Source organism: Etheostoma spectabile, chromosome 5, assembly GCF_008692095.1.
Source record: "Etheostoma spectabile isolate EspeVRDwgs_2016 chromosome 5, UIUC_Espe_1.0, whole genome shotgun sequence".
In the NCBI taxonomy this organism is placed as follows: domain Eukaryota; kingdom Metazoa; phylum Chordata; class Actinopteri; order Perciformes; family Percidae; genus Etheostoma; species Etheostoma spectabile.
This window is the reverse complement of record NC_045737.1, coordinates 25,678,275-25,691,878: the sequence shown is the minus strand read 5'-3', so window position 1 is coordinate 25,691,878 and position 13,604 is coordinate 25,678,275. Positions and strand designations below refer to the sequence as shown.

Sequence of the window (13,604 nt, the reverse complement as noted above, 5' to 3'; positions counted from 1 at the left end):
TAGAGGAACGGCAGCTGAAGATACTCCAGTACTGGAGTCATTGTGTCCTTATAGCTCTCTGCTCTTTGGTCTGGTGAGTTAGTCCGATGGCACGGCACAGTAAGTTGCAGAAGCAGGTCCTTGCTCTGTACCGGCAGTTTCTGCGGGCCGGTCAGGACAAACCAGGTTTCATCCCCCGAATCCGTGACGAGTTCAGAGTGAATGCTTGCATCAAGAAGACAGACGTGATGCACATTGAGTATCTGTACAGGCGAGGACAGAGACAGCTGGAGCAGCTGAGGGACGTAAACACCAAACAGCTAGGCTCTTTCTCCAAACCTGCAGAGAAGAGCTGACCCCTGACCTGTACGATGTCTGTGGCTGTCAATGCCACAAATACCTCTCAAAGACTTGGTTACAACCGTAATGCTGAGATGCTAAAGTCCAATTGGCAAGCAAATGCTCAGTATGGAGAAAAGATGCAATGTGATTTATCATAAAATACATTTTTTGGACTTTAAATTTGCAAAATGTTGTCTGACTGTTTAGACTAATGAAAATGAATAAACTTTCTTTGACACACTTGATAATAATTATAATAATACACTCAGTAATGTGTATAAAACTGTGGAAAAGATTAATATTGCAGTTATTATCACAGGATGGAGCTCTCCGCATGTTAAAGGGGTAGTTTGGATTTTTTTGAAGTAGAGTCAGGTCCACTGGTGAATATTAAAATTTTATCATCCACTCAATAGATAATTGTTTTTTTTCTTTTTTTGGGGCTGGTAATCGAAGCAATTCTATACTATCCGCTTGCATAGTACACCAGTATTTTGCTGGTAAATGGTGCAAATTTTGATTATTATTATGATTTTGTATTAACCATAGTCAGTGGATTAGTAGTTGGCGTTAGCCCTCAGTTTGGAGAAGATCTAGTAGTACTGACATGAAATTCGAGAAATGTACTGCTGTGGAGAGGGCAATTCATACTGTTATACTTTTAACTTCAGTACAAAAGTACGGCAAAATATACTGTACTGTGTACTCTGTACTGTACTATATATATATATATATATATATATATATATATATATATAGGCCAAAAGTTTGGACACACCTCATTCAATGCATTTCCTTAATTTTCATGACTATTTAAATTGTAGATTATCACTGAAGGCATCAGAACTATGAATGAACACGTGGATTTATGTATGTAGGTTTATATATGTACACTTTATTGTTTTGTAGTAATCTTGAATTATGAGTACCGGTACTTCTTCCACCGCTGTTTTTACCATAGACTATATTTTAATACATATTCAGTCTATGGTTTTTACTGAAGTAAAGGGTGTACATGCATGGTGTGACCGCTGGGCGGCAGCAGCCAATCTGAATTACCGACTGACACAAACGAAGAAGAAGGGATGTAAACAGGAAATGATTTGTCTTGCATCAGCAGTAGCTAGATGACATAAGAATCGTTTTTCGGTATATTTCTGTGAATATAGTGACTTTAGCTTCCATTAGCGGCTACAGATGAAGGTTTAACGGTTCACTTTCATCACAACTGTCCGCTGTTTTGTGTTTTTTACCGTTTATTCGTCAGTTTTTGCGTCATGGCAGATTCAGTGAACTCAGGAGGAGAAATGACAAACGCTCAGTTATTTCAGCAGGTGAGAAACACTGCTTAAGTACAATTTTGAGGTGCTTTTACTTTACTGAGTATTTCGTTATTAATACTTATACTCCACTACATCTCAGAGGGAAATAGTGTACTTTTTAATGCACTGCATTTTGTTTTGACCGCTTTATAGTTTTATAGTTTATGTTACTGCGATCTATGGAAGAAGGGAACACATCCACCTTTAACTTAAGTCATAAACAAAGAACAAAGTTTGTTTTAGAGTGACTAAGGCTTCTTTTAAACTGGCTATGTGCATTTACAGTAGTTAATTAGTGTTAAACACAAGCAGAAGGGCCCACAGGTGGAGCAACACAGCTCAAATCTACTCTGAAAAAAGAAAAACGAACTGTTCTGACTGAACCCAAAACAAAACCCAGATGACAGCATTTACCTTTAATCTATAGTGTCTTTAATAGAAATTTAATATTTACCCCAATTCTTACCTGGTTCTTCTCACTGATTGCAAATACAAATCTGTATAAGTAAAAAATATTTTATTTGTACTGCTGTGTTGTTTTTTTAATCCTGTTTGAATTTTTATTCCTCATCTTGTTGGACTCTAAAGCTGCTGTACAAAGCGAATTTGCCCCGGTGCATGATCTATGTCTTCCTCCCTCCGGCAGGTGGCGCTGCTGCGCTGGTTGTCCTCTCAGACTGATGATGACCGGATGATCTTGGCGGCAGTGACTGGCGTCCAGGTTGGCAGAGAGCTGCTGAACCGGTTTACTGGCCAGGAGAAAGTGGACGCCTACAAGGTACCTGTCTGCAGAGGGAACTGCTTCTGGATTAGATACACCGATTTGTATCTGCAGTATTCAGAAAAACTCATGTCTGAACCTGAAAGGATGCTTCATCAGTCTGTCTCGTTCTGGTTAATGTACAGAAGTGTCTTTATTGAAATAAGAGGACAGGAGAACAACAGAGAAACATACACATCAGTTTCCGAATTATTAATGGCCGACTCCACCTGCAGTATATTTTCAAATTGAAATGCCCACTCAGCCTTACCAAAAAGCAGTGAAGGTTTTCACACTAAGCTTATGATTGAGGTTATGAATAATGTAAACGCTAACACTAACTGAGTTAAGGTTAATTCTGCTAAGTTTGAACATAAAGGCACAGTAGCTAAGCAATGTACTGCTGTACGGATCCAAGGTCACACAATAACACTAACTAACTGATTGAGGCGGTGGTAGACCAGTAAAGTAAAATTTCTGTTTTGGCTTGGAAGGGAGCAATATAATGGCTTTATTCCCCATCAGAAAGAGCTGTCTGACAGGCAAGGTAAAGTGGGAAAATATTCTAAATATAGTGGTAAATGATATGGATTTATTTAGGTTTTTTTTTTTTTAAGAGTCTAAAATGCATTTAGCTGCTGCCCCTGTCTTTAGCAGTACATATTGCTCTCTTCAAAGCCACCAAACTCCTTTGACAAAAAAAACAAACAGTTCATTTTACCTCAAAGCACACAGGAGTTGCTGGTCTTCCTCAGTCGGTTAGTTTGTTTGTGTTGTGTGACTTTCAGAGGCGAACTAACGTGGGTGTCCACAGCGGTACATTGGTTAGCTTCCTTGCCTGTAACGTTACTCCTGTCTGCCTATCCAAACTGCCCATCTGCGTAAGTTACTGATAATACAATGAATGTAGCACCGCCTTTATCCAGAAACCTACATAATGGTTACGTGGAAAAATGTTTTTTAGCGGGGCTTGGGAAAACAGCATTTGAAACTAAAACAAACATACTTTGACCAAAATATTAATATTTCGATTTGAATAAGGAACACTACTGGGAAGCTATGTCACGTTAAAATATAACCTGGGTTATTTTCAACGTGTTATTAATTAGGTGGCTCATTGTGTTTTTGTCTGTGTTCCCTCAGAGAGAGTGCATCCTTAGTATCTCCGAGTTCCTCCGTAAGAACCCGAGAGCCTCGCAGGCCGACATCAACACAGAAGTGGAGAAAAGAGTTCTGGTTTTCGCCGCTCAAGTCAAAGCTCTGGAGACAGCTCCAATACTCTGAATGAACTGCTCAATGTTTCAATATTTATCAAAAATGTAAAAACCCCAATAGCGTGGGCACATTTATATCTTCATAGCTGATCTGTATACTAATTAAACACTTTGTTTTATATTTTACCTTATATAAGTGTAATTGTTTAGTTTGTTCTTAACTGATTAATTGATCAACACTTTTAATCCAGAGAAAAAGCACTGAGATGGAGCTCTGCAGATTTAAACTGGATTTCATTTGAAAAACCTTGTAAAGGTCTTGAATTTGTTATCAGGAAGTTGAAACTCTCCTGATGCCTTGATGATTCCTTACAAGAACAGCTTCTGTAAAACAAAGCTTCATTGTGTTCTTTAGGAAGAGACGATCTGACTATGTGTAATAACACATAAATGGACTGAATATTAGCTGTGAATTGTGAGAAGCTTGTCATCCAGATTAAAACCTCTTCCTTCCCCTATCGATTTGATCTATATTGAGTTCTTTCTACAAAGCTAACATGGTACCCAGGTGTAATATCACAGTTCCAGTGATATCAGTGTACTCTACACTATGCATGGTTTAATTTTAAAATACATTTTTAACGCCAAATTCACAAGTCATTTTGTCTATTTGATGAGTCCTCAAATGTTTTTTTTCTTATGTGTTGAACCTTTTGACCCATTCGACACCTCCAGACCCATTAACCAACGTTTCTCTGGTTAAAATAAATTAAGGCTTGCAGACTTCAGGTGAGACTTGTCGAGACATGCACCAATGAAATGGAATTTCCACACTTCTACATATTTGGTGGGTTTCACAACCTTACATTCTACCCTAAACATACAGGTCTTTGTGATTACAGAACTAAGTAATTTAAAGATAAACAAACAGCGATTCATTAGATCAGATTTTTCTTTCTTGCAGCATTGAGAAAAATCCAATAAAAAGAAAGAAATTAATAGCCTACATTTTACAGACTAATTTTTAAAAATTGGATTGGGAAACTGATTTTAAAATACTAGCTAAAGTTTAATTAAAACTTGTATGTACATCATTTACATGCAAGGAGACATAGTAGTATGAATGTGTAACTGTGTGAATGTGACAGGTCGTTGTTGCAAATGAGAAAATGTTCTCAATCGACTTACCTGGATATATAAAGGTTACATTTTTTTTCTTTATTATAATATTGTAGAACAGCTTCCTTGTTCCTGCCTGACTCAACGCTGCTCATAGGCTGTGCTTTGCTATTGGTTCCGCCCACCGATTGCGCCTGTTTTTCTAATTGGACAACTTCGTTGTAGCGTCACTGCAGCGTCTACTCTAATTCGCTGAAAACCGTTGGCGGGTGGAAAACTACTGTTTCAAATTAAATCCAACAACACAAACCTGTGTAAGTGGATCTTCCAGCAGTTATTGGTGTGTTTAACCGCGTTTAACCACCGAAAATCTCATTTATTCACCGGCTTGTTTAGTTTTGTGCCGGTGAAAAGCGAATATTGACGGGATGGATGTCTCTCAACAAGATGGTGAAGTTGCGGAGATTTCAAAGAAACTGGAAAAGTGAGTAAAGCTAAAGTCGACGTCATGAATGGCTAACTAGCATCAATGCTAACATCCCACATGTTAACACTAATGGTAGCCACGTACATGCTAACGGTAAATTATGTTGTTTACTGTTTGGAATTATTATTTGGTCGGAAAACACCGCAGTGACTCTGAAAACTACAACATATAGAACGTGTTATGCAGTGGTGGAAGAAGTACTCAGATCCTTTTCTTAGGTGAATGTGTCCAACACCGTAGATATGACTATGGTCCATTACAAGTACAAGTCCTGTTAAAATGTAATGTAAGCAAAATACACTTAAAGTGTCAAAAAAATAGAAGTATTCAGAACAGATAGGAGACAAAGGTGAATCTAGGGCTAATAGTATGTTAATAGGGTGAACATAAAAATATAATATATTGCCCGAGTTAATTATTCACATTTATTGTTTGTGTTACAAGTTTTCTAAAATGTTATGTTTAAATATGCAAATTGGCATGATCTAATGCTAACTTTTGGTGAATTTAGGAGAAGTAAAGTGAACACCTGAATGTGTATTTTGATTCTCTTCTTTCTGACGTTTCTAGTCTGAAAGAAGACTTATTTTTATACAGATTTTAACTACATGAAAATTAGACTTGGGAATGTTTTTTAGATTGTTGTATTGATAATTGAAAACATCTTAGTACTTTTCCACCACTGCATAGTTAAAAAAAAAACTAATGTAATTACAGTGTTTCTAACCCTGAATTTGTTTCAACAGGTCTTTGTTTATGGATACAGATGACAACATGGAAGCCTACCACAGGTAACTCTAAGAAAATAAATAATACACTACTTTTTGTGTGAAACAAAGCTAATCACCCTTTCTTACATGTTCTTACATTTTAGCTTCTATGTATATATGGTATACACAGGAAATTGGTAATCAGAGGCATTTTCCCTGATACTCAATTACCCTGATATAACCTACAATATTAAGTAATGTATAGGGACATTAGAAGAAGCAGTTAAGTTAGAGTTAAACCTCCTTTGAAAACGGAGTTAGCATGGCTTTCAGTCAACTCTTGCCTGGAGTAAAAGGAGCACAGTCTCTCTCTCTCTCTCTCTCTCTCTCTCTCTCTCTCTCTCTCTCTCTCTCTTCCCAATAAATGACAACCTGACCACACCCACACAATGCATCTGTAACTCAATGAGTTTGGGTCATCACACTGGCAACATGTTTTTGCTTACATTTGCAGTGTCTCATGTCAACTGACATGTGTAGTAACTCACTTTGACCAGCATTAGTCAGGCTTCTTATTGTGTAAGCAGTCTTGAAACTGCTGTGATGGTGAGTCCAGATGAGCTACACCAGAACAAAGATTATTCCAGACTGATTGAAATTATTACAATATTGAGTGTCCACTGTGGTGCAGAATGTAAACGTGATGCACTCTTCATTGGGCATATTCTTTGTAGGTTTGTAACAAAATGGCTTGTGGTTGTGAAAGGAAAACTGAATTATTTTTTAATCTACAAGAAAATCAGTCAGACATAAAGTAAGAGCACTACACAATTAGCTAGAGAGCAAAAACTCTAAACTTAAAAATTAAGAATAAAAAAATCATATTAAATGACCTCAGTCTGATTGTCAAAAGCAAACGCGGGGAGCACTCACGAATGAAAACCAGAAAAATAGCATTCATCTGGCCCATAGGTCCATCATGAGATATCAGGGATTTTTTCCTTAATGGTCTGCGTTTCTTTATGTTAGAATAATTACATTATCGATAAATAGACAGAGACACTGAAGATATCGTAAATGTTTATTTTTACTTGCAAACACACGAGTACATGGGGGTGGCAGTTGCTCAGTCAGTATAGAGTTGGGTTGGGAACTGGAGAGATGCCAGTTCACCTCCTGGGCACTGCTCTTGAGCAAGGCACTGAACCCCCAACTGCTCGGGGCACCTTTCCATGGGCAGCCCCCTCACTCTGACATCTCTCCATTAGAGCATGTATAGGTACTGAGCATGTGTGTATTTAATTCAGGACTGTGTGTAATAACAACAGAGTGTAAGTTGTAAATTCCCCTCGCGGGACTAATAAAGTATTCATTATTATTATTATTATTATAGTACAGAAAATGTATAACTGGCAGCCCTCTAGATAGTGAAATATAACCATCAATGTCGTCAGTTATCTGGTCAGTTTTGATGATGTCTTCTTTATTTGGTCAGGGAGCACATGATCTGCTCTCAGGCTCCAGGGAAGATAGCCAAATGGCTCCATGTTTTCTTGTGGGAGAGTACAATTATTATAAAATGGCTTTATATGCAAACAGTTTGAATATAATAATATTCTTAAGACAGTGAAATGTAATTCAGAAATAACACTTTATCTTGGCTCAACAGTTTAAGACTTGGTGTAGGAAGTGAAGTTGAACTTCAAAACTTCTAAACAAACAAAACAGAACTTCCACCCTTGCCAAAAATCATGCCAAATATATTAACATAGCCAAAATGATTGAATGAAAATGAAAAATGTCCCTCGTGAGGCACAAAGGGTAAGCCTAAATTCCAAACATTTTATTGTTCCAGCTTCTCTCGTGAGGTTTCAATGCTTTTGTTAAGATATGTCAAAAAAAGTTTGGGTTTTGAGCTCTTGATTGAATAAACCAAGCAATCTGAAAACATCACCTTTTTTACTATTGTAAGTTATAATAAAATTGATGAATCAATGATTATTAAGAAATAAGTTGTCCGATTACTTGATAATGAATTAAATCAATCATTAGTTGTACCTCTAGTTCAGACTACATTGTCTTATTAATGACATTGATATTCTTTTCTTTCAGATTCATTCAAGCTGGTAAAGATGTTGCCAAACAAGGGGACCTGAAAGAGGCTCAGAATTTCTTCAAACTGGCGTACAACATTCACCAGAGTCAAAAACTTAAAAGCAGGATAAAGAAAATTGAAGAACTTCTTGCTCAGAATGATTTAGAGGATGAAGATGAAGAGTTTGTCAATGTTAACAACAGTGGTTTAATGCTTTTCAAAGAGTTATATGACAAGCTTTATGACTACCAAAGAAATGGAGTGGCCTTCTTATACAGCCTCTACAGAGATGGTCGTAAAGGTGGGATCCTTGCAGATGACATGGGCCTTGGTAAAACCATCCAGGTGATATCATTTCTCTCTGGCATGTACGACAGTGATGCGGCTAAACACACACTGCTGGTCATGCCAACTTCACTCATCACAAACTGGACGAAGGAGTTTGCCAAATGGACTCCTGGCATGAGGGTGAAGGAGTTTCACGGTGTGGGCAAAGAGAGGACCAGGAATTTGGAGAAAGTTCAGAGAAGAAATGGCGTCATCATCACCACATACTGTATGCTTATAAACAACTGGCAGCAATTGTCATCATACCATGGCAAAGAGTTCACATGGGACTACATGATCCTGGATGAGGCCCACAAGATAAAATCCACGGCAACCAAAACAGCCAAAAGTGCCGCTGCCATACCTTCAAAAAACCGACTTCTCCTCACAGGCACTCCAGTCCAGAACAACCTAAAAGAAATGTGGGCTCTCTTTGACTTTGCTTGCCAAGGCACTCTCCTCGGCACAGCTAAAACATTCAAAACAGAGTATGAGAACCCCATCACCCGGGCCCGAGAGAAGGACGCCACTCCAGGGGAAAAGGCTCTCGGGTCTCGGATGTCTGAGAACCTCATGACCATCATAAAACCCTACTTCCTCCGCAGGACAAAAGCAGAGGTGCAAAAGAACAAAATGAACGGCACACATCCGTGCGAAGAGGAATATTCAGACAAGGACAGCAAAGTTCGAAACCTTCCAAAAGACTCTGGAGCAGTCATGCCCACGCTGACAAGAAAGAACGACCTGATTGTCTGGACTTACCTGAGCTCTGTTCAGGAAGACATATACAGGCAGTTCCTTTCCCTGGACCACATCAAAGAGCTGCTCATGACCACCAGATCACCTCTAGCTGAATTAAACATAATGAAAAAACTGTGTGACCACCCAAGACTGCTTTCTGCTGCAGCCATAGCCAAGTTAGGCTTGGAGGAAAGTACAGCTGAAAATGAAAACATGGAGGCAGACACAGGCAGCATCGCAAACGTGTCTGACGACACCTTAATATCTGAGTCTGGAAAACTTGTCTTTCTGTTTGCACTGCTTGAAAGGCTCAGAGAAGAAGGCCACCGCACACTCGTCTTTGCTCATTACAGGAAAGTGCTTGACATCATTCAACGCATTCTGGGCAACCGAGGATTCAAAGTATTGAGACTGGATGGCACAGTAACACAGGTTGTAGAGAGAGAGCGGCTCATTACTCTGTTCCAGACAGACAAACGTTACTCTGTCTTCCTCCTGACCACCCAGGTTGGAGGAGTTGGCATCACTTTGACGGCAGCAAATCGAGTCGTGATCTATGACCCCAGCTGGAACCCAGCAACAGACGCCCAGGCTGTTGACAGGGCGTACCGCATCGGCCAGACTGAAAATGTCGTCATTTATAGACTGATAACCTGCGGCACAGTGGAGGAGAAGATCTACAGACGGCAGGTTTTCAAAGACTCTCTCATCAGACAGAATACTGGGGACAAAAAGAACCCTTTTCGGTACTTCAGCAAGCAAGAGCTGAAGGAGCTCTTCATTCTGGAGGACCCACGGTCCTCATCCACACAGATGCAGCTTCAGGCTCTCCACTCCAGACACCGACGGACAGACGCTGAACTGGACGAGCACATTGCCCACCTCCACTCCATGGAGATCTTTGGGATTTCTGACCACGACCTGATGTATTCTCTTGATGTCAACCATGACGAGGCCGAGGACCAAGAGGCGCACCACTACATTGAAGGGAGGGTCCAGAAGGCCCAGGAGCTGATGAAGGCTGAGTCAGAATTACAGATGCAGATGGCAGAGAGCATGGCATCAAGCACAGAACCAGCCTGGCTCAGACAACCACTGGACAACCACAACAGAGAGCGTTCTAATGAGAAAAAGACAAAAAATCCAAGACCAAGTCCTTCCTATCCACAGCCTGACCACAACTTCAACGGGTCACCTGTTGTGGTGGAGTTGGACCAGTCGAGTTCTGACAAGGAGGCCGGCCAACAGAATATGAGTGACAGAGTCATTGATCTTACTGCAGATGACAGTATGTCAGAAGAACAACGTTTTGTAGAAGTAAGCCAAGACAAGCTTGCCCAGCAGAACCTGGATTCCCTAAAACACCAGTCTGTCAAGCAGGAGAGAAATTACATGATAGAAGAAGACACTACTCCTCAAGAGATGATTGAGGAGTCTTTGGTGATGTCAGAGGCCAGTGATGCTGCAGCTGGTGATAAGGCAGATGCCTCTGTCCAAGAGCTAATAGATGAGTCTGCATCGTCTGAGGATGCAGTAGCTTCAGCAGGTGATGGCGGCCCGGCATACATTACAGCACTTGATGAAGATGAGGAACTAAACGGAACTTCACGTTCACTATACAACTCTAAGATGGGCTTGGGGCATTCTCATGGCACATCCCTGCAAAACAAACGACTTTCTGTCTTGCAAGCATCCTGTTCAAGCTTCAAAGCAGAAACATCATCAAGAGTCAGTACGGGGCTTGAATCCTATGAAGGCAACTTCCATTTACAGCTTGAGGACAGTGAGATGTTCTCAGACCATCAAGAGACTGAAGCAGAGGAGAGGAACCTGCTGTCGCAGCTGCAGATGGAGGGGAGTTTTGACATAAATAAATCCCTTTCTGAGAGACAACATGGAAAAGTGCTCGGCCAACACCTTAACGGCGCCTCTAAAATGGACGAGTCAATGAATGAATCCATTGTGGCTACCAAGAAGAAAAGAGCAGCAGTTATTTATGATAGTGAGGAAGATGATGACGATGTTGGTGATGATGATGATGATACGAGTCAACTCAACAACTCCATCCAGGCTCTTGGAGCATCAACACCTAAATCTGCGCCATCTGGCCCCACCCCTCTCAGGTCAAGAAAGAGTGTGGGAGGAAACACCTCCGGGGCCTCACGCCGGTCCCCCCTCTTGTCCATCATTGACGATATGGAGAGCCACAACGAAGCAATGACTGATGAGGATGAAGAAGATAATGATGTTTCAGAGAGGCATTCTGATGAGGCCGAAGAGGACAACGACATTGGTCCCTCTCTGGATGAGCTTCAGCTGGAGAAGTCTGTCGGAGAAACATTAAACACAGAGGGTGAGGAGGAGGAAGAAGAGGATCATGATGATGATGATGATTATGATTACTCTGAGTCAGCAGATACCGCCGATGTGTCGGGACAGGAAATGAGCAGTAACATGGAGCAGTCAACCAGCGAGCCTGAGCTAGCCTCCTCAGAGAGGATGGATCAGTGCACCACTGATGCAGGAGTCAAGACAAAGCCTTCCGTCGAGGAAGAGAGCTTCGACTCCCTGGTTATTAAAGGGAAGGCGTGCCACAGCCAAGGGAAGCCGGACGACGCCCTGGGCTTCTTCCTGAGGGCTATCGACATCAAACCTGGAGATCCTGAGATTCAGCTCATGACCATCCAACTATACCGACAGCTGAGTCAGAGGAGTTAACTGTTCAGAACAATCCTTTGATGGAAACTTTTACCACAACCTGAAATTATACTGTTAGAATGGACTATCATGGCCACGCTGGCTGTTCCACAAATCCAACGTGCACACTAGGGGTGCACGATTCAGAAAATGTACAAATATTAATCTATTTTTTGGAATTCTATGAATCGATTTTGAATCAGTAGAGCTTGAATCGATTTCTATTTTTTTATTATTATTTTTTTGCACACCATTAGTACTCACCAAAACCAACAGAGAGTTGGTTCATCTGTCCAGACTCATTCTTTAACTTTGACACCGTAACAGCACCTCGTAATACCTTGTGATCAATATGCTTCTAAAACTGTAATTTCCCTATGGCATGTAACTACCAGTATTGAAGGAAGTACAATTGTATTTTTTTAAGAATTCGTGTTTTGTCACCTTTGGTCTGCAAATAATTTCCATAAACGTAACCAATTTGTATCTTTGTATTATTGCTGTTAAAAGCCTGTATCATATTTTGTATATTTACAGAAATTACAGGAATAGATGCAATGCATGTATTCAGCTGGTTCAGAATCCTTAATTGTTGATAAACCAAAAAAAAATACTGGTTGCATATATGTAGTGTCTTACTGAAAAAAATAAAATGTCCCTGTAAAGTAGTGTGTATTAACATTTTCTTTGTGTTGGGAGTCAGTATGCAGACCGGGTTGCAAAATAGATTTCTTAATTGATAAATTCATTATCACTGCAACTAACAATTGTTTTCATTGACAGTTAATCTGCAGATGATTGTAATGGTCTTGTATGACCTGTTTTGTCTCTAAAATACCAGAAGAGGGTGACAAATTCCCATGACAGAATGAATGATGTCATGTCTTGTCCAACCAATATTTCAGAAAACAAAGCTATTCAGATTGCTGTGATATAAAGATAAAATCTGAAAATTCTCACAGTTAAGAAGCGAGAACCAGCAAATGTTTAATTATCAATTAATTATTTGAGCCAAAGTAGTTCAGCTCTAAAGCTGATGTAAATATAATGGACTTAAGTTGTGAAATTGTCTCTTTGAAAATTATTATTTCTGCATAATCACAAAAGAAAATAATTGATAATTTGTACAAAAAAAATTAACAAAAAATCAACTACAGCTGAATAATTGTTCAAGTGAAGTCAAACAACTGCCAATTGTTCTCCTGTTGCAGCTTCAAATTTTCTGTTTTATTTCACAATCAACTAAATTATTATCTTTTTAAGATTATGTTTTGGGCATTTTATGCCTTTATTTTTTATAGGACAGCTGAAGACATGAGAGGGGGATTGACATCCAGCAAAAGGCCGCAGGTCGAGGGTTGAACCTGGGTCTGCTACGTCAAGGAGTATATATCTATATATATATAGATATACTATATATAATATATATATATATTTAGGCGCGCTTTCTACCAGGTGAGCTACCCAGGTGACCAGTTAACTTTTGAAGTTTTTGACAAAACAAGACATCTTAATTGATACGTATTTTCTGACAAGCTGTACACTAAATAACTCAATCATAATTGAATTAATTTATGATATCAATAATGGTTTTCATTAGTTGTAGGGTTCTGAACTATTTGTTTTAGGCCTTATGAATGAAAATGTAAATTTAAACTGTAAGAAAATTGTGTTACCGTCATCTCACTGCAGAAATCTGTCAATTTAAATGATTAAAGAGACAATATGCTGCCAGTATGTCTGTCAATTAATAGTATTCTTCAGGATGAAGTTAATTTGGAAATAGCATTGAGTTTTAATCTTTTAAATTG

The 13,604-nt window shown here is 39.5% G+C and overlaps 2 protein-coding genes across 2 annotated transcripts in view; both read left to right on the top strand.

The window, feature by feature from the left end:
• The window catches only part of sdhaf1 (succinate dehydrogenase complex assembly factor 1), a gene marked incomplete in the record, with an annotated part of 1,859 nt that extends 1,180 nt beyond the window's left edge, over positions 1-679 (top strand). The window contains 1 exon segment of the mRNA XM_032516755.1: positions 1-679. Coding sequence (XP_032372646.1) covers positions 87-335 — 249 coding nt within the window.
• Positions 680-4,970: 4,291 nt separating this feature from the next.
• Positions 4,971-12,400, top strand: ercc6l (excision repair cross-complementation group 6-like). Its single transcript, XM_032516568.1, has 3 exons — positions 4,971-5,220; positions 5,970-6,014; positions 8,046-12,400. The coding sequence occupies exons 1-3, from the start codon at positions 5,165-5,167 to the stop codon at positions 11,812-11,814; spliced, it is 3,870 nt and encodes a 1,289-aa protein (XP_032372459.1). The 5' UTR covers positions 4,971-5,164; the 3' UTR covers positions 11,815-12,400.
• The last annotated feature ends 1,204 nt before the right edge of the window (positions 12,401-13,604 follow it).

Coding starts and splice junctions, on each gene's coding strand:
- ercc6l (XM_032516568.1), top strand. CDS start 5,165: ATGGATGTCTCTCAACAAGATGGTGAAGTTGCGGAGATTTCAAAGAAA. Junction 5,221..5,969: donor ATTTCAAAGAAACTGGAAAA/GTGAGTAAAGCT, acceptor TTGTTTCAACAG/GTCTTTGTTTATGGATACAG. Junction 6,015..8,045: donor AACATGGAAGCCTACCACAG/GTAACTCTAAGA, acceptor CTTTTCTTTCAG/ATTCATTCAAGCTGGTAAAG.